A 21080-nucleotide genomic window follows, 5' to 3' on the forward strand; every position below is an offset into this window, starting at 1 on the left:
TTCACGAAAAGAGTGCCAACTTGTCATTGTATATGTCTGTCTCACATTATATTCTATCATCGATTTGACGGAATAAACTGGATATAATTTTGAATTGTAACGTATTGCAATCATAAATTTAGTATATAACTGGATCTGGCATGAGGGGTGGGGGAAATGACAAAACGGGATAGTCTTATGTATCTTTCAGTAGGAGTAGCAGCGAAAGCGCTATTATTGTTTGTCCTTGTCAGTCTCACAGGTTGACCTCTTCATCATTCTTTTTTATGTAAGAAGGAGGTTTATTACACATTGTCTATTAAAAGTCTACCTGAATTATGTCACAATTTAAAATTGCAAATGAAATATGTGAGACAGACATATGCAATGACAAGTCTGCACTCTTTTCGTGAATTGTCAAATCACTTCAAACAATGTAAGGCTCTATGCTATCCAGGTATGTTTCATTTTTGCCGATTGATGACATATTTCATAATTTCGTGTCAGATATATAGGCGGTCCCTCTGCCATCCGATGTATTTGCATACACATTGGAGAGATATTTATGCCAGATGAGAGTAATCACATAATTTTGATTTTTATGAGTAATCAAATATTTTTAAGCGATCCGATCCGATATTTATGCGGATACAGAGTAACGATGTTTTTGCCGGCCACAAAGCATCACATATTTTTACCGAGGTAGTGTCGTCATATACTTATGCCTCCAATGGAGCATCAGATATTTTTGCACGGCTGCCCACAGTCATATATTTTTGCTGGTGACTGTACAAGTAAAGAAAAACCACTATGGTTACCAAATTGATTTATTCCATAAATAATAACACACACACCATCAGTTTGTTCCAATTGGTTCACATATTTTATTTTTCAGTGCATTTGATACAGCAAATAATAAAAACAATAACACAGATACATACTTATGCGATGATATTTTACTATACATAATTACATACGAAACTACATACTTGCATACATACATACATAATTATATTATGCAGGTCAGACGCAGGTACGAGTAACACAATAATTGCAATATTTATAAGTTAATAGCAGTCTTTAAAAATATAACATAATGACTTTTAACAAATAATATACTATAAAAATAAAAATAATTTGTATACCTACAATATAGTATAAAATAATTATGTTAATATTAAATACAAATTTTATGTGTAAAACAATATATACACTAAGTACAAAATGTTATCATAAATAATAATAGATACAGAAATATTTACATACAATAATAATGCATCACCAAATAGTAGGTACTAAAATAAATAATGAAAACACATATGAAAAATGAAATGAATGAATTGAAAATATAATAATATATTAAAATGCGTTTTTTATGTATAGGTATTACAAAAAATAGTAATAAATAAATGTGTATGTAGGGTGGTATATGAATAGTATGAATATAATTATTAGTATTAGAATATGTAATATATTTTGTAAAATAAATATATTTGAAAAATAATATAATGAGTTTATCAAATTATATAAAAAGCAATAATGGAATATATCAATAATGATATGGAATAAATGAAAAATATTTAAAATGTTGAAATGCTCTAAACCATAAATAACGTATAAGATACATAAGAAATATAATAATATGATAAACAAATAAAAAACAAATAAAAACAAGATAAAATATAAATATAAACAAAATAAACAGTGCTCTATGACCACAAACACAAAAAAAAACTTTTCATTTTATTCCCTTTTCATTTCAAATAAATCTATATCAAAGGCCTTTAGGATCATTTGTACTTTCCACAAGCATTATAAATAAGCAAACTTAAACCATGTCTTAGTCTAATCAATAAATAGTCAATAAATTATTCGTTCGTATTAACTTTTTTTTTTTACCTAACGTTTCCTAACATTCAAATTCCTTCCATAACCCGAATGTCCGTAACCGCCGCCGACATCCTCGTGCGCCGTGGAATGACTGTGAGAGTGACTGTAGACTGGCTTGGAGACAATCTCGTAGGTGGTGGACTTTCCTCCTGAGGAGAGGGACTTGATGCCGATGATGGCGGAGAGGAGAAGAGACATCATTGCCGTCATCAGAGCTTTGCCGGCCAGCATCGCGAGACCGCCGAGACCGATGCTCATGAGGGTGCCTGGAACAATAGGGGGTATTACTGCAATGTTCTACCCACAGAACATATTAAAGAGGTTAGAACGGCTATCGCGCGCAGTTGTTATCGGAACCGGTGTCGCCGCTCGTTCCTCTCCACATTTCCACATTTCTCGCGCAACGGTAGTAAAAACTTGTGTGCCTGGTGAATGGATACGCCTCCTTTAGACAGATTTGATGTCTGGCTTCTTAATCTGAACGTTATTGTGGCGCAAAAGGCATGTTTCCGTTTTTCGGTCAGCGCGGGCGAGTACTAGCATGCGAGCGTTTGCTCATAACCGGCGGCGACACGTACCCTGCTCGCATCGCCATTCTACTTGTTCTGTGGTTCTACCGCTAGCACAGCACTAGCACCATAGAAGGTAGGATCCTATAAAGTAGTATACGCGTGCCTCCATGAGGGACAAAACATAGGCAATGCGACACTATGATTGGTCGAATTTATTTGTTGCCCACCATAATACATACTAAATTTACGGTGGGGAATAAAAAAAAAGTGAGACTGTGACAAGGACAAACAATAATAGCGCATTCGCTGCTACTCCTACTGAAAGATACATAAGACTATCCCGTTCGGTCATTTCCCCCACCCTCATGGCAGATTCAGTTAAAATACTAGATTCATGACTAGCACTGTGTCTTAAACTGGTTTTGACAAGACAATAAAATATGACATTGATACATCAAGGCGGTTTGTTTACAAAGGGCCTACCAAAAGTTTGACCATGCAGATACCGCAATGTAGGTAATGAAAATTGCTTGCTAGTACTTGCTAGTCTAAACCTTGCATTACAAGTGGTCATTGGATAGTTTACCTACATAAGATCCAAAGTAATTCCAACTCGAAAATGAAATCATTTTAATACCATGATTAATACTCAATACTCAATCATTTATTTGCACATAATGGTTACACAGGTAAGGTGGGATATAACATAATTATTGATCGCATTATGTACCCTGTTGGGCGCAGCAAAATAAGGAGAAAGGCACTTACACAATATAATAAATCTAGATTTCACTTAATTCTAAGTATTAGTTACATTTTCTTCTAAGTATTCATTCAGGGAATAGTAACATTTGGACAATAGAAATTGTTTCAGCTTACGGATAAATGCTGTTTCACTTGTTTCTTCTTTTAATTCATCCGGCAATTTATTGTATATTTTTATCGACATTACAAAAGGCCCGGTTGAGTGCATTTTAAGCCGTGAGGCTGGTAGCAAGAGTTTGTTTTTATAACGCATTTCACGAGCTCCTGTTACATCTTTGCGTTTTGTATATAATTCAGGGTAGTTTCTGACAAATTTGCAAATTTCCAGGATATAGATACATGGAAGGGTGAGTATGTTCTTTTAAATAGGGTTTGCAGCTGTCGATTTGTTGATCATTAACTAAAATTCTGATGAGTTTTTTTTGAAGAATGAATAGACTGGGTGCGTCTGTACTATTGGCCCATAGAATTACACCGTAGCTAAGCCAGTTGCATGCATATGCGTAATAGGTCTGAAGTGCAGTTTTAAAGTCGGTAGATTTTTTTATTTCTTTTAGAGCGTAAACAAATTTAGCTAACTTACTTTTAATATTTTTTATGTGTGGTTTCCAGCAAATATGTTTGTCTATTACTATCCCGAGCAACGTGAATTCATCAACTACGTCTATTTGTGTATTATTATAGCTATATGAGATGTTAAGGGGGTCTTTTTGGTGTGGGTGAAATGACATTAATTTCGTTTTTGAGAAGTTGATTTCTAAGTTGTGCTCGTCTAACCAATTTGTTACTTTTGTTAGGATGTTATTTAATTCAGTATTTAGGTCAGAAGTGTTGCTAAATGGTGTTAGAATAGAGATGTCGTCGGCAAAGAGTACGCAATGGTTTTCAATAACTTTTGGTAGGTCGTTGATATAGACTAGAAATAAGAGGCAGCCGATAACGCTTCCCTGTTGTATTGATGCGTTAGTAGTTGTTGTATCGGATTGTACATTTTTTATTTCGCCAGATTGGAAGTTGAAGTGTTCAAGTTCTACCAGTTGTTCTCTATTCTGTAAGTATGTCGCGAGCTATTTATGTGCCATTCCACGAATTCCAATGCCATACAGTTTCGATAATAAAATGTTATGTTGAACTTTATCGTATGCTTTTGTCATGTCGAGTAATATTCCGACGGCATATTGTTTTAAATTGAGTATTTGTAAGATTTGCTGTATGTAGTGGTATACGGCTAGTCGTTGATCGCCTTTTTCGGGATCCATTTTGTGCGTTATCAAAGATGTTATATTTTTCGCAAAAATTATAGATGCGGTTACACATAGCTTTCTCGAATACTTTTGATGCGGTCGGTAGAAGACATTTATTTTGGTTTTCCTAAGTACATAAAATAAATATGGTTTAAATCTAATTGCCTTGATACAGAAGCCAAAAATTACGGTTTAAATCACGTAATTTTTTGACACGACCTGGCGGTCTATATGAGTTGCGTTGACGCGACTTCAAGTATGGAGTCGCGCGCGGGAACGCAACTCATGCTAGACCGCATGATGGAGACCTTAGGCTCTCCGAGACATGTCGCGCGAGTGTCTAAAATTAGATGCGAGTAAAACTGTTTTTTTTCGCTTAAGTTAGTACCTATGACTCACGACAGTTTAAATTCGATTATCTTGATACTTTTAAATATCATTTGGAAAAGTTAAGCTAGTTATATAAGCATTTTAAATTTTAAAATGCGCGATGATATTTAGGCAAATATTATTGCATATTGATTTCCAAATTCCCAATTAGGGCATGAATTGTGGTGAATAGTTTCAAGAAAAGGATGTTACAGCTTTGCCTTTCATTTTTTTTCTTTACAGGGCAGAGGCGCTGCCTTGCCTCCCATAGATTATAATTGTAATAATAACATATTTTGATCGTAATAACTGTCCTAAACTGGAACTACTTTGTTATACACCTAGACCTAGATTAACAAAAAAAAGAAGACAGTTAACTAAAAATAAATTAATTAAAAATTAAAAAACACGACTGCAATTTAAAAGCGAACTGAAAAGCTAAAAATAATTTTTAGTTATGTTAGGTACTCAACTTAATGAATGTAAAATATAATATATAGGTAAGTGTTCTGTCAGGGTCGTAAACAGCAAACGGAAAAGTTTAGGCTCATTTAGGATCGTGACTGTACCTATATATTTTATTTCGATTCCTAACATAACTAAAAATTATTTTTAGCTTTTCAGTTGGCTTTTAAATTGCAGTCGTGTTTTTTAATTTTTAATTAATTTATTTTATTTTATACATTTTAGTGACCATACAAACCAACCACATTTTTTATATGATTTAAGGCACTTAAGTTGCTTCAAGGAGCTTTCATCATGTTGATATTTTGATATGTTAGCATAAAACGTGCTTAAAAACCTAAATAGGTCGGACCCAAAAACCAGTCGTATTGAAAAGTGCTATGGCTTAATATCTCTGCAACTACATAACTATAAATTGGCTTTCGGTCTTCGCAATTAAGATACTTAGGGAAGCTGCAGAAAGCATGCACCTTTCTTACGTTCCGGGCCTTCGGCCCTACGTGAAGCTCGGCCTCCGGCCTTTGTAATTAAGAATCTTGAGGAAGCTACAGAAAACGTGCACCTTTCTTACGCTCTGGGCCTTCTGCCCTACGCGAAGGTCGGCCTTCGGCCTTCGCAATTAAGAAACTTGGAAAAGCTGCAGAAAGCGTGCACCTTTCTTATGCTCCGGGCCTTCGGCCCTACGCGAAGCTTGGCCTTCGGCCTTCGCAATTAAGATACTTCGAGCTGCAGAAAGCCTGCACCTTTCTTACGCTCCGGGCCTTCAGCCCTACGCGAAGCTCGGCCTTCGGCCTTCGCAATTAAGATTCTTGGGGAAGCTACAGAAAGCGTGCAACTTTCTTACGCTCTGGGCCTTCGGGTCTACGCGAAGGTCGGCCTTCGGCCTTCGCAATTAAGAAACTTGGAAAAGCTGCAGAAAGCGTGCACCTTTCTTACGCTCCGGGCCTTCGGCCCTACGCGAAGCTCAGCCTTCGGCCTTCGCAATTAAGATACTTACCACCACCTGTATGCCGACGATCTGCAGCTTTACGACCAGTGTGAAGTGACTAATATTTCGAGTTCGATTGATAGGCTCAATCTGGACCTATTGCACATCCAACAGTGGTCTGAGCAGTATGGCCTTTTTGTGAACCCGTCTAAGTGCCAAGCTATCGTTATTGGTAGTTCTCGACAGGTCGCCAGACTGGATTTTGACACTATTGCACCAGTAAACTTTAACGGTTCACCAATACTATTTAGTCACAGTGTTAAGGACCTAGGCATTATGCTCGACAGTTCGTTGGATTGGAGAGCGCAGGTTTCTGAGGTCAGCCGAAAAGTTATGGGTTCTCTTCATTCACTAAACAAGCTAAAGCACTTTTTGCCCATTAAGACTAAAATTCTCCTTATAAATACTCTAATTCTACCTATAATTGATTATGGTGATGTGTGTTATCCGGACCTATCTGAAGAACTTCTCAATAAGTTGGATCGCCTTCTCAATAACTGCATTCGTTTCATTTTTTGCCTGCGTAAGTACGATCATGTCTCTGCGTACCGCTCCCAGCTTGGCTGGCTTCCCATCCGTCAACGACGCAGTGTTCGCATGCTTTGCTCTCTATACTCTGTCCTAAACGATCCACTCTCTCCTGTATACCTCAAGTCCCTCTTTCAATACTACGGCGTTTCTCGCGACCGTCAGCTTCGCTCTTCTGGCAATATGTCTTTATCCATCCCTCCACATCGTACTGGCTTCATGTCAGATTCGTTCTGCGTGCAGGTAGCGCGCCTTTGGAACCGACTCCCCCTTAGTATTAAAAATGCCCCAAACAAGTTCGCTTTTAAGAAATCGGTACGTGCTTTCTTTGCTGCTAGAATGAAGGATTCCTAGTTTTAGTTATATAATTTATATATTTTATTGTATATATTTAAATTGTTAGGTATATGTATTTATATTATATGTATCGTGTATATTATGTGTGTAAATTTTTTTTAAATTAGCTTTGCGGTTTATATTAAATTTTGTTAGTAGTAGTAGCAGTTGCACCGCCCACAATCTCTCTGCTTTGCCTTAAGGTTGACTGGTAGAGAATGCTTTTGGCATTAAGTCCGCCTTTTGTACGATAAGTTTTTCTTTTGTGCAATAAAGTTTAAATAAATAAATAAATAAATACTTCGAGCTGCAGAAAGCGTGCACCTTTCTTACGCTCCGGGCCTTCGGCCCTATGCGAAGCTCGGCATTCGGCCTTCGCAATTAAGATACTTCGAGCTGCAGAAAGCGTGCACCTTTCTTACGCTCCTGGCCTTCGGCCCTATGCGAAGCTCGGCATTCGGCCTTCGCAATTAAGATTCTTGGGGAAGCTGCAAAAAACGTGGACCTTTCATACGCTCCGGGCCTTCGGCCCTACGCGAACCTTCGGCCTTCGCAATTAAGATACTTGGGGAAGCTGCAGAAAGCATGCACCTCTCTTACGCTCCGAGCCTTCGGCCCTACGCGAAGCTCGGCCTTCGGTATTTACAATTAAGAAACTTGGGGAAACTGCAAAAAGCGTGCACCTTTCTTACGCTTTGGGCCTTCGGCCCTACGCGGAGCTCGGCCTTCGGCCTTCGCAATTAAGATACTTGGGGAATTTACAGGAAGCACGCACCTGCCTTACGCTTCGGAGCGTCGACCCTATGCGGAGTTCGGCCTTCGGCTTTCGTTATTAAAATACTCGTGGAAGTTGCAGGAAGAGCCCATCTATCTTAAGCTCCCAGTCTTTGCTTCTCGTAAAATATTGTTTCACAACAGTAGCACGTGTGCTCCGGGATTTGCAAAATTTGTCGTGCAAAATTAAAATCATCATCAAAGACCTGCCTTCTACAGTCATGATAATAGTGTCTTCTATTCAAAGTCTCAAGTTAAATGTTATAATAAACAGCACAATATGTTTATTCAGAGTACCTGAGCATTTCTCAAATAATTTGTACATTTCGATCACATCTTAGATTTCTATAAAAATTGGTACTTATGCTGGTAAAGTACATGAAGCTGAACAATTTCCACCATATTTCCCAAAATATCCAAGAAAGTTTGTATGAAACATTCCTTTTTTGTTACCAAATGTGTAAGGAAATCTGGTAACAAAAAAGGATGTTTCATACAAACTTTCTTGGACATTTTGGGAAATATGGTGGAAATTGTTCAGCTTCTTGTACTTTACCAGCATACCAATTTTGTAGAAATCTAAGATGTGATCGAAATGTACAATTTTTTTGAGAAATGCTTACCTAGTCAATCGTTCAAACCGTTCCTTTCGTATTTGACACTTTCGCAATTGAAAATAACGTAAGCGCCACGTATGAAGTTGTCGTATATAGCTGCAAAGAGAAATGTCATTAGCGCGATGTAGAACATTTAGTATTTTCTCTCCAACGATACAATTAAACATATAACTTATATATATTCCTATGATCGCCTTAAAAAATCCTTTCTTTTAATACCCCATTCAATAGATTTAGACAATTCATTTATCTTTGCGTTATACTTATATTTTGTAAAATCTTGTCCTACCAAATGAATAGTTTAAACCATATTTTATGTACAGTTTTAGCATCGTCTTTTAAAATCCTTTATTTTAATACCCAACTCGATAGGTTTATAAGTTTTATTTTTGTTTCGGTTGCACAATTTGCAGTGCATAATCCGCCATATTGGTTTTGTGATGACGTCACATAGCCTATGTTACTCGGGATAACGTAAGGATTCCAATGATATCTCAAACACCTAAATCGGTTCAGGCACTTAGCTGTTACGGTGTAACAAAGAAACTTACATACCCACATACAAACATGAACCCTGAAAACAATACACTCTTTTTTTGGGGCAGTCGTGTAAAGCCACTCAGTTGCTTCTGGTAACTAGAGCTACCAACTTTGAACGCCTACAAATTGCTTCTGGTAGCCAGAGCTACCAGACGACCATTGTACGATTTTTGATTTTTTATCTGTGAGTGGCGGCTTGGAAGCGGTTTAAACTATGTTCCGAGCATAGACAAATAACATGGCAATACAGAAAAAAAAAATTAGCCAACATGATAAAATAAAAATATTTTAAACAGCTGTCGGTTTCAAAGTTGTGCGAAAGTGAAGTTGCGGAAAAGTGGTCGGTGTTTTAAAAATGCCGTAAGTATTTTTAATTACTCTTTTACTATCTAAATTTTATACCAAACGATTATGTATTTATCTAACTAACAGATAGAATGTATATTTCAGTTCTAATGTAGAATTATGAATTACTATCTCACTTCAAAGTAGTTAAACGGTGATTTTTTTCGGTTACTTGCGATTGAAATAAGATAAGACTTTGAAGAATAAGTCATATTTTTCAAATAAAATATTGTTATTTAAATAGTCTAAATATTAAGTTTCATTTATAATCATAAAATCATTTAAACCTGTGATATGTTATACAGGATTAGCGAAAGAAACAATTGTAAGTATGTGCCGGGCGGCTGGTAACTCTAGCTACCAAAAGCAATTTAGCGAACGTCTCGCTCGGACGTCGTAAGGCATGAGGCACACTAGACGCTTTGCGTGCCCGTGTGGTACATTCTTGTTATGTGTTCCTACTAATGTTTCAACTACTAAGATTGTGTTTTGGGGAAACCTGACATTATTTGCACATGGTTATTGGTATATCTTTTATTAGTGCATGGTCATATACAGGGTGTCCCCAGACTATGTCACATGAAGGAAAAGTACCTTAAATAACGTAGATAAGAATATGACGGTGACTGAAAATAATGTCTGCATACTTTTTCGAATGCTGGACCTACCTGTGCCTAACGCACTCTGTGTGCCCCGACCCTAGTCACCAGCGGCGGCCATTTTTTCAACATGGCGGCCAGTCCTACCGGCGTCGGATCAGGTGTTGCGGGTGTTTTTATATCGGCTTTGTTTATTTACGTTTAAATTAGTGTAATTCCGTATTTAGCAGTTTTCTTTTGTGTAATATGGTTTTGTTCTAACATTCTGTGATTAATGATGTGAAAAATTTATAGTGAAAATGTGATATTGTGTTGTTTTTGATCGGCAAAAGAACCCGAAACTGCGGTGGTACGTAATACTTTCTTGTTATTTACTTGTAAAATCGTAATGAAAGCGATAATTGCAAACTGTGACTATTCTAATTAAAGATTATTAGTTACTTGTTCTTATTAGAACTATATTTCCGTACTTGAGTCTCTTTAACCATTCAAAAATACATCATGAATCAACGAAACATTTCGATCCGTCCTGCGTATTTCTTGCGTGACGTGTCATAAAATGAAATGATGTTTATTTAAGGATTTTTAATATACACTTATATGGTATTTGGTACTAAATAAAAGAAGAACTAATCTACTTTTTTTTACGATACTAAAAAATAGGTGTTATCGCTTTAGTTTTTTTTTTTTAAATACATCTCTGCTTGAAGGTTTCGACTTTTTTAGTGTGTCAAGTTTACGCATTTTTTATAATTATTTTTATTTTAATTACCCATACATTAAGCAACGGAATCAGATTCCTTGTTTTATTAACTATTCTGTGTAAAAAAATCATAGCAAATGGTTCATTAGACGCCAATTAATTAATTTTTCAATAAGACACTGCATCGCGCGGACATTGGCTTAAAATCGCGAAGCAATTTACGCTACAATTTTTGAAATCCAAAAGCAACTGAGTGGCTAATATCGAATATTTTAATAGGGAGTATTACTTGTGGTATTACTGCAATGTTTTGCTGCCAGAGTGCAGCACTAGTGACTTAAGTATACCATAGAGTAACTTATACATACTGTACCTTAAACAATTTTTTGACAAGTTTTCACAGACAATCAAATATGACATTGATACATCAAGGCGGTTTGTTTACAAAGGGCCTACCAGGAAACGCGAAATTGAAACTCAGCTATCTGCCTCTTTATCGCTCGAATATGCAAGAGTGACGGAGAGGTTAGATAACAACATTTCGAGTATTTCGACTCTCTCGTTTGCGGTAGACCCTTAGATTGTCACTTATTGTAAGTCGGTATTTGTGTCACCTTGTCACTGTCATTGTCAATCTAAGCCATCGATTTGTGGCACGAACGTCAAATTACACTACCTATAAATGTAACATATAATCATGTGAGTGTCATTTTTATTTGCTACTTTTCCAATGCTCTACTTGTCTCGCTTGTTAGGTTTTAGAAATGGTGAAAGTATAAAGACTGATTTTTTAAAAACTGGTTATGATGGGTGTATTTTTGAATAAGCAAAACAAATATAATATTACATTACATTCACATGAGTGAGCATTTAGCAGGTGATTTGTACTCTGCCCTACGATAACTTTTAATACAGGGGTGATTTTGGTGCGACCCTAAATGTCAAAAAATGTGTTAAGATTTAATTTTTTACAAGCAGATCTGTGACCGATGCTATTAAGCTTAGAATATTTTTTATTTTATTTTAAGTGTAACGCTCTTACGGTAGATGTCGCTGGGGTCCCCTGGACCCATAATATGGTGGAGAGATTTGCTGGCTGTGGATGAGGTCTTGGTGGCTCAGATGATAGAGCGCTGGAATATCGATCCAGAGGTCGTGAGTTCCAGTCTCACCAAAAACAGTAATTTTTCCACTTTTAAATTTATTCTAAGCTTAATGTGTTAAGATGCTCATACGTAACAAATTTATCCATGGGACTTACCACAATATTGCGAAAAAATGGGTGACCATTTGAAGGTGACTTGAAGGCCCGAAGTAGACAAAACTGGGCCCAAGGGTATATTTTTTTCATAATTTTAATATCAATCCCAATGGATTGTATATATTTGACATTTGGGATCACGACCCCAAAATCACCCAGTATAGTTCAAATTCGTTATTTGCATTGCTCTTGGCTCGCGACAGGAAGGCAGAATAACGATTTTCAATTTCCTTATGTTGGCGGAAGGCCCCCGTAACTAAATCCACAAAGTTTTGTCCATAATGGAGACAAATCTTTTTTTATTCTATAATATTTCTTTTTACTATCCTAATACTAGTACTAATTAGTCTCATTACCAATAATGTAAGTCATTACGAGTATTAAATGGAACAAATTTGCAATTGTTTTAATTCGGTCGATTATAAAACAAAACATATTCTATTCTATAAGTATTTTCTAAGTAAATATTGCAATTTTTTATTGTATAGTAGGCCGCTAATAGAGGTTGTCTAGAATTCTAGATCTAGGTCTAGGTGTCTAACAAAGTATTTTCAAGACAAACATCTGAGACACGTAAACCTGTGCGTAAGTACTCTTAACTGGCCGTCGGTGAACCTTAATGTCTTATAAATAAGGTTAATAATTGTACATTTAACAGTATATACATGCATAATTATAAACGCACTAACTAAACAGTGCGTAAAGATGCTTAATATAAAGAGCACATTGTATGTACTTAATATGAAAAAGATTATCAACAGAGTACGTTCTTCAGATCCATACCTAAATATTATACATTTAAATGAGCAATTCTTGTATACAGGGTGCTTCCTGTAACAGGAGCAATAAATTAAACTGTAGGCTGTACTCCTCAAATTGACCAACATTTGTTCAGCAACTTTTGATAATAACTCATGTTTTGATTTTTATTACACTTTAAAGTTTATTCTAAGACGCAATGTATTGCAAATTGTGTTATGTTTAAAGCGTGACAAGCAACGTCAAACACACTGATGTCAGCGTACATTGAAGGCAATATTTATTTTGTACGAAAAAGAGGAAATCTAAAGAATTCATAATTTTTAAAAGTTGCTGAACAAATGTTGGTCAGTTTGGGGAGTACAGCCTTTAGTTTAATTTATTGCTCCTGTTACAGGAAGCACCCCGTATATATTTATTTATACATATATTTCGGGAATCTCGGAAACTGCTTTAACGATTTCGATGAAATTTGCTATATATGGGGGTTTTCGGGGGCGAAAAATCGACCTAGCTAGGTGTTATCTCTGAGAAAACGCGCATTTTTGAGTTTTATATGTTGTACGAGCAAAGCTCAGTGTCCCAGATATTATGTACTTATAGGTAAGCACCTAACTAATGTAACTAATGTAACGGCATGTTAAGGTTGTCATAACTCATAAGTTATTTATTTGCGTTGTCTAAATTAGTTTTCAGTTACTACATAATATAAAATTGTTAACTTTTTTTCTAATTAGTAGGAATTTTAGAGTATGTACCTGCATTAACCGGGACAAAATAATTTATAAATTACTTAAAATGGTGAGATTTTTTGTCAAGAATAAGCTATAATCAGCGTAAACGCGTACGTCATACTGTGTAAAAAACCCCTTAGTGCAAAAAATAATACGGTTTCATACATTGCGGCAGGTCAATAGAAGTAGACGTATTGTGAGAAAATGTTTTTCGACGAAATTGTATGTACAAAAGTGTTTTAAATATTAGGTTGCTGCTCGACGCGGTCCCAGTAAATGTCATCTTGAAACTTGAGTCATTGTCAATAGAGATGACAGCAGGGTGTCATCTATTGGGCATTAGCATGTCGAGCATTAGTACGTGTACCTTATGTCGATGTTCTATTTTCAAAATCGGCAACAACGTGTAAATTCGCTTTGATTCTCAGAATCAGTTTTAAATTAGTTCATATGACATACCTTTCATTAACATCGCCATAGCCATGAGTCCGCCCATTCCTCCTTTTTTCCCCCCTCCGAGCCCCCCTTTCCTCCTCGCCTCCCCAATCATAGCCCTCGCTTCCTCACTAGCACTGTCATCTAACAACCTTAGCTTCACTGAATGTGTATCTAAATAATTCCCTAATGTGTAAAGAAGGTATTTGTCTAATCGCTCATCAGGTTTAGTTGGCATAGCTCTCGCTAATTCAGCTGCGAACTCTTTAGCATTGCTTCCATTCTCGCTCTGTTCCTTAACGACAGTTATTCCTGGTAGCAGTTGTAGTTCTTCTTTGGAACTTAGCTTCTCAAGCACTGATATAGCTTCTATTTTCAAGCAAGTGACACTGAAGATCCCGCTGGAACAGTTCTTTCCCATCGCCCGAGCGGCTGTCTCCATCGTAGGTTCCACACTATTACTCATATCCCGATCAGTTGGGAGTGATACTGCTGTACACACAAGAACTAAACACACAAGCCGATACATGGCGCGTCCGTATTCAAACGACTACTGTTACAGTTTGATAAGACAATTGTTTCGCGCGGCTTTTATATGACTCACATGGTTAGATGACTATTATATTTTTATAGAAGACTGGTTGCAAAAAGACAGTTTTGAGCCATTCAAATGTGGACCCTTATACGAGTGTGTTGCGTCTACTTTCGCATGCGCGCAGCGGTGTGAGGTTTTGCTTCATTATCGTACGCAGTGAGCGAAAAAGCAGCAACTGATTGATATCTTCGCGTAATCTTTATACATGTACGTAAATGCAGCTTTTGCTCTCTTTAAGCCTTATATATTAATTACTAGCGACCCACCCCGGCTTTGCACGGGTTAACAAATTATACATAAACCTTCCTCTTGAATCACTCTATCGATTAAAAAATTGCGTAGTTTTAAAGATCTAAGCATACAAAGGGACAGACAGCGGGAAGCGACTTTGTTTTATACTATGTTAGTTATTATGAATGATCTAATCCTTTGATTCTTTCAATTCCAACATTAACGATCCCTTGACTTACCCTATGATTTAAATGAATATAAGGGTATTTTTTTATACCACATCGGTGGATAACAAGCATACAGGCCGCCTGATGGAAAGCAGTCACCGTAGCCTATGGACGCCTGTAAGTCCAGAGGTGTTACATGCGCGTTTCCGACCTTTTAAAAACATGTACACTCTTTTTTTTATTGCCGTAAGACTCACAATACTCACAATGCTAATAACATAATAGTTTGAAACTTTGCCCAACGCATTAAACATAACTGTGAGCTATTATAAATTACGCGTATAAATATTTAATATCTGGGAGACCGAGCTTTGCTCGGAAAACATATAAAAACTCAAAATTGCGCGTTTTTCCAGAGACAAGTCCTAGCTAGATCGATTTTTCGTCCCCGAAAACCCCCATATAGCAAATTCCATCGAAATCGTTAGAGCCGTTTCCGAGATCCCCGAAATATATATACATATAAATAAATAAATATACAAGAATTGCTCGTTTAAAGGTAGGTATTACATATTAGATATATCAAACATTTAACATACATTCATTACCTAGGTACCTCAAACTTTGCTCTTGGCTCTACTTTTTACGCCTAGATCCGTCATGGTCGCGTACTTATGTAACCGTAATGCCTAAAGCAACCTAGAAGACCTACATAAGCGCATCTAGTTTAAAACTGTTTATTCGTTTTTAGGGTTTCGTACCCAAAGGGTAAAAATGGGACCCTATTACTAAGACTCCGCTGTCCGTCTGTCCGTCTGTCTGTCACCAGGCTGTAACTCATGTGACTCATGACATGAACCATGATAGCTAGACAGTTGAAATTCACAGATGATGTATTTCTGCTGCCGCTATAACATTAAACAAATAACTACTACTAAAAACAAATTAAAAACATATTTAAAGTGGGGCTCCCATACAACAAACGAGTTTTTTTTTGCCGTTTTTTGTGTAATGGCACGGAACCCTTCGTGCGCGAGTCCGACTCGCACTTGGCCGGTTTTATAACCAAAACGTGATATAGGAGTTTAGTCGTGTTATAATAAATTAGTCCAAAACAAACCAAATACATATAAAATTAAAATAATTTGGTGCTTTCTTCATATTATTGGGAGTAACGAAGCGTGACTGGCCAGGTACTTCCATTGTTTGTTATAAGCAGTTTTGGAGTTCTTTACAACCAAACTTATTATGTAGTTTGTCTGTATAATATAGATTAAGGGCCAGTTGCACTAACCACATTTGACAGACTGATCAACGTCAGCCGGCGCACCCCGGCGCTTTAAGGTGACAGTCCATTTCCAACCGCAGCTGCACTACTGTTCATTTTCCTATGGAAATTGACAGTAACAGCGACGCGTTCAGTAGCAGTAGTGCAGCTGCGGTCAGAAATGGAATGTTACCCTTAAGGTGACAGTCCATTTCCAACCGCAGCTGCACTACTGTTCATTTTACTATGGAAATTGACAGTAACAGCGACGCGTTCAGTACCAGTAGTGCAGCTGCTGTCAGAAATGGAATGTTACCCTCACTCTGAAACTTTCCATACATAAACATTTATTTAATTAGCGAACTCTTTAACGATACGAACAGTTTGGTGCAACCGACCCTAAGTATAGTCAATAAGTTAAGGAATTTTAGAGTTGGACCAAGCTAACTCTGCATTACGAAAATCATCATTAATATCAAATGTCGTTGACGTTGTCGTAAAAATTCGCCCTTACCTTTCATCATCATAGCCATAGCCATCAGTCCTCCCATGCCTCCTTTCTTCCCCATCCCGAACGGCTTCCTTGCTCTTGCTTCCCCAAGCATCGACTTCGCTTCTTCGGCAGTATCCTCATCTAATAGCCTCAGCTTCACCGAATGAGTGTCCAGAAAAGTCCCCAAGCGATACAGAAGGAATTTATCCAACCTCTCATCAGGGTTCGATGGTAAAGACTTCGCCAGTTCCTTGGCAACTTCTTCAGCTTTGTTGTCAGTTGTATCCTTAACTAGAGTTACTCCTGGCAGCAATGCAACTTCATCTTTATTATTCATTTTTTCTAAAAGCGATATCACTCCAATTTTCAAACAGGTCGGACTTAATATTCCTTTAGCACAATCTTTGCCTACTATACGAGCTGTCGTCTCAAGCGTAGGTTTATCATTTTCTTTTTCCTCTGGATTCGGAGCTGCGTTCACTAAAACTAAGGACACTGACAGGATAATTAAAAGCATTTTTCAAATTAATACGTCCGGTTCTGCGTTGAGTGTTTGACACTGTGGTCATCATTTGTTATTGTAAGGGTTTTTATATTTCGAGTTCTGCGGTCAGATGATTACTCCAGGGCTGCCGGGCTTAGCTCTCGGCATCGAAGAAACTGTAAATGCGTTTTGCGGTTGGGAAAATTCACTAGGGCTCTTATTGTGATGAGAATAGAAACTCATTTCAATGGAATTGAAAAGAGCATATCAAATATGACTTTGTCAAATCTAGCTCATTCTCGTTGAATCATTAGGCAAAATGAGTTCGGTTTCTGCATGTCTTGTTAGACAAATTGCCTCTTTATCGTAGGTGAATGTTGCTCAAATTTGTTCACTGTGGCATTTCCATTGTAAAATTTGCACGGCTCCGTAAATTTATCAAAAGTGTAAATTGTTTTGCATTTCTACAGAGAACATTAAGATTATGGCCGTGCAATGTGTCTTCTATGACATATTATTTTGAACTTGGAACCATTAACTTCAGAAAGTCCACATCATTTTTAGGGTTCCGTAGCCAAATGGCAAAAAACGGAACCCTTATTGTTTATATAGGGTTTGCACGACGTATCCGAAATGTATGGGAATATCCGCGGATCCGGATTCAGATCAGGATAATTTCATACATTTCGGATCCGGAGTGCAAACACTATGGTTATATAAACGTTCAATATCTGGGCGACCGAGCTTTGCTCGGAAAACTTACAAAAACTCAAAAATGCGCATTTTCCCAGAGATAAGACCTAGCTAGATCGATTTTTCGCCCTCCAAAACCCCCATAAAGCAAATTTCATCAAAATCGTTAGAGCCGTTTCCGAGATCCCCGAAATATATATACATATAAATAAATAAATAAATAAACAAGAATTGCTCGTTTAAAGGTATAAGATAGATATAAAAATACAGTCTGTGACTGCAAAAGTTTTATATCCAACGGAATATATCTTATACCTTTAAACGAGCAATTTTTGTTATATTATATTAGTCTATTAGTGCGATCCTACTCTAAATATCCGACCTCCAGAGGTATTCATTTTGTCAGAAGAGTGCTGATAAGCGGAGAGTGTGATCCCAATCGCACATTCATTAACCTACCAAAGTTGGCTACGCGACTCACTTCATGAATGTAGCTCAAACTGAGCAGTGCGAGTGTGTAAATAGGGTATCCATACACTGCTGATGCTGGTACTGTACGGCACTTTAGAAAACCATCCCATTTCATTCATCACTGACTAAAATTTTGCCGCTTACCGCAACAACAAATCGAAATTCAGAAGTCGTGAGAAATCGTAGATGACACTTGCACCAAAATGCTTCAGAGCGTCGAGCGGGGCTGTACAGTCAGCAGCAGAAGTTGCTAAGCGGGCCAGGTGTTCGAAATGATCTTGACGCGACTTTGTTGGAAAGAGAATAAGAGCGTGTCAAGGTAATTTTGAACAACTTGCCCGTTTAGCAACTTCTGCTGCTGACTGTGCGGCTGTAGTGGTAATGACCTTGCACTTTTGTCTTAGACCATGTTGTTGTTATAGTAGGTAACAGTAGAACATTTCGAGATGCCCCGAATAGTGGTTTTAGCCGAATACCTCGACCGAAGCGCCGAATATTCGGCATGACATGCGAACATTTTGAGTCACAATTATTATGAAAACTGTTCGCTAACAAAGCACAACGTTTGCTAAGATATATTTCTTGTTGAACAGAATTAATGAATGTAGTTAGAGTCAATCAAATCATCCATGATAAAAATAAAATATTTTGTAATCAACAAATGCTCAAAAAAGTGCCTTCGTATTTTTTAACTACTTTCAATTCAAGAATACATCAAATATTAAATATACCTAGTTTTTGGTTATTTTTTGTGTAGTTTTTCTTTTAGGTAGGTACAACATGTCGGCCGAATAGTAGGCAATATTCGGCTGAATACCGAATATTCGGCAAAGTGGCAGAATACCGAATAGTTGCCGAATATCTATTGTAATAAAATTGTTTAGGAACAAACTTAGGCACGCAGGTAAAGTACCGTACCTTTTTTAACGGTATTTGAAACAAGGTACTATGTCTTTTCAAAATGACGGACTTAGGGCCACAATTATGAACACCGAAGTAATATAATTTATGTTCAAAAGTGAAAATAATCATAGGTAGATGCCTTATTAATACTTGATTTTGGGTAAATTGCTCTATTCTCGTCATGTATGCACAGTAAAGAGAAATATCAGTAGGTAAGGACGAGTTCACAATTTTTTTTCCAATCGTTTTAAAATATATTTACACGACTTGTTGTCAGTGTCTTGGCGGCGTGTCAATGAAGTTTTAGAATGTAGGTTTATAAAAATATTTGTGAAAAAAATTATACTTTAAAAAAAGTTTTCAACAAGTGAATCTGGAAAAATAGTGATAATACGTATTTTTGATCCAAAACGTTTTGGAAACCTAGTTTTAACTGTAAAACACGCTTTTTAGATAACAACGCTTTCGTATGATCAAGTGTAAGACTTTAGAGTTGGTTCGGAATGTTAAGAGTTGTGAAATGTGTTGGGCCCCATAAATTCCACGACTCTTTTCTTTGCGAACAGACTACAATGAATTTTGTGAACAGGATCAGTAATTATACTGATTATTTTTCAATTTTGCTTGCAACATTTTCAGAATGGCGAAGCTATAAAGGCGTTCACGAGGTCACAGAGCTCTGCTGCTAGATTATAAGGATGAATCAACTTTTAGGATCATTCGTTGCAATAATTGCAATGGTTAAAGGTTAGGTTATTTATCCAGGGAAAAAATAACACTTAAAATTAATTTTGTGTAATAATTTTATATTAAAGGAAAAAATGGAAAAAGTTACGCTTCCGGCTGGTTTTTTTTGTAATAATGTCTTATACTATTTATTTATTATTTATACTGTGCTACTATTGAAACTTGGAAAACGATCCAAAATCACTACATAATATAAAACAAAGTCGCTTCCCGCTGTCTGTCCCTATGTATGCTAAAACTACGGAACGGATATTGATGCGGTTTTTTTTAAATATATAGAGTGATTCAAGAAGAAGGTTTATGTATAATTTGTTAACCCGTGCCAAGCCGGGACGGGTCGCTAATAAAATATAAAAAATGGCCCACCCATCACCACTCAGCTGCCTTACTGCTTGTAAGTATATTACACCCAGTAGAGTCGTCTTGGAATTTGGGCAGAAAGCGAGAACGGGGTAATGACAGCACGCGCGACAGATACTTATCGGCCTTTATTATGGCATAATTACGTACAACACATCAAACGCGCGTCTTCCGACAAGCCAAAGAAATTTAAACCTACTTTACAGTAGATACGACTCATACTGAAATGGCAAGAATAAGCATAGCAACTATAGCAAGCAGTCACGGAGGCATTGCGTCTGCGAGGACTGGCATTTGAATATAGACTGTGAATATAGAGAAAATAAGTTTCAAATTCTTTTGACTGGCGCCAACTCAGCCATTTGATGTGAATCGTACACGGTAAGGGAGAGCGGGGCTAAAAGTGCCCGGGGGTAAGTTGTTCCGATGAGAATAGCATCGCAAGTAAAAAGCGGAGCGATCAGGATACTATGTCATTGCAGCAGCTATTTTAGTTGTTTCCGATACCTATGGTAGAATAGTAGTTATGGAAAAAAAACAAAAACGACGGCACCACTAACCCCACTGACCAATACAGTTTTACGTTTTTGTAAGTACCTAACTGTTATAATATGTATGAGTAGTACACAAAAAATAATTACGTATTTCCACGAATTTCAAACTAAGTACTCTTTTACTGTGTCGGAACCGAGATTTTAATTTTTGACTGATATTTTAGAATTTGAAACGACAAATCAACATTCCGACGGTGCCGTTCCAACTAAACTCATAAAAATGATCTGGTAAGAAAATTGTTTAGCAAAGCACAAATAATATATTATACTAA

The 21080-nt window shown here is 36.9% G+C and overlaps 2 protein-coding genes across 2 annotated transcripts; both read right to left on the bottom strand.

The window, feature by feature from the left end:
* Positions 1-1791: 1791 nt before the first annotated feature.
* On the bottom strand, positions 1792-14674 carry LOC134657423 (uncharacterized). The gene is made up of 2 exons (XM_063512971.1): positions 13868-14674; positions 1792-2135 (listed from the first exon to the last, which is right to left on the bottom strand). The coding sequence occupies exons 1-2, from the start codon at positions 14370-14372 to the stop codon at positions 1879-1881; spliced, it is 762 nt and encodes a 253-aa protein (XP_063369041.1). The 5' UTR covers positions 14373-14674; the 3' UTR covers positions 1792-1878.
* A 1872-nt stretch (positions 14675-16546) lies between these two features.
* On the bottom strand, positions 16547-17225 carry LOC134657702 (uncharacterized). Its single transcript, XM_063513265.1, has one exon. It carries the CDS (start codon positions 17111-17113, stop codon positions 16547-16549), a length of 567 nt encoding a protein of 188 aa, XP_063369335.1. The 5' UTR covers positions 17114-17225.
* Between the last annotated feature and the right edge of the window lie 3855 nt (positions 17226-21080).

Source organism: Cydia amplana, chromosome 20 (genome assembly GCF_948474715.1).
Source record: "Cydia amplana chromosome 20, ilCydAmpl1.1, whole genome shotgun sequence".
Lineage (NCBI taxonomy): Eukaryota > Metazoa > Arthropoda > Insecta > Lepidoptera > Tortricidae > Cydia > Cydia amplana.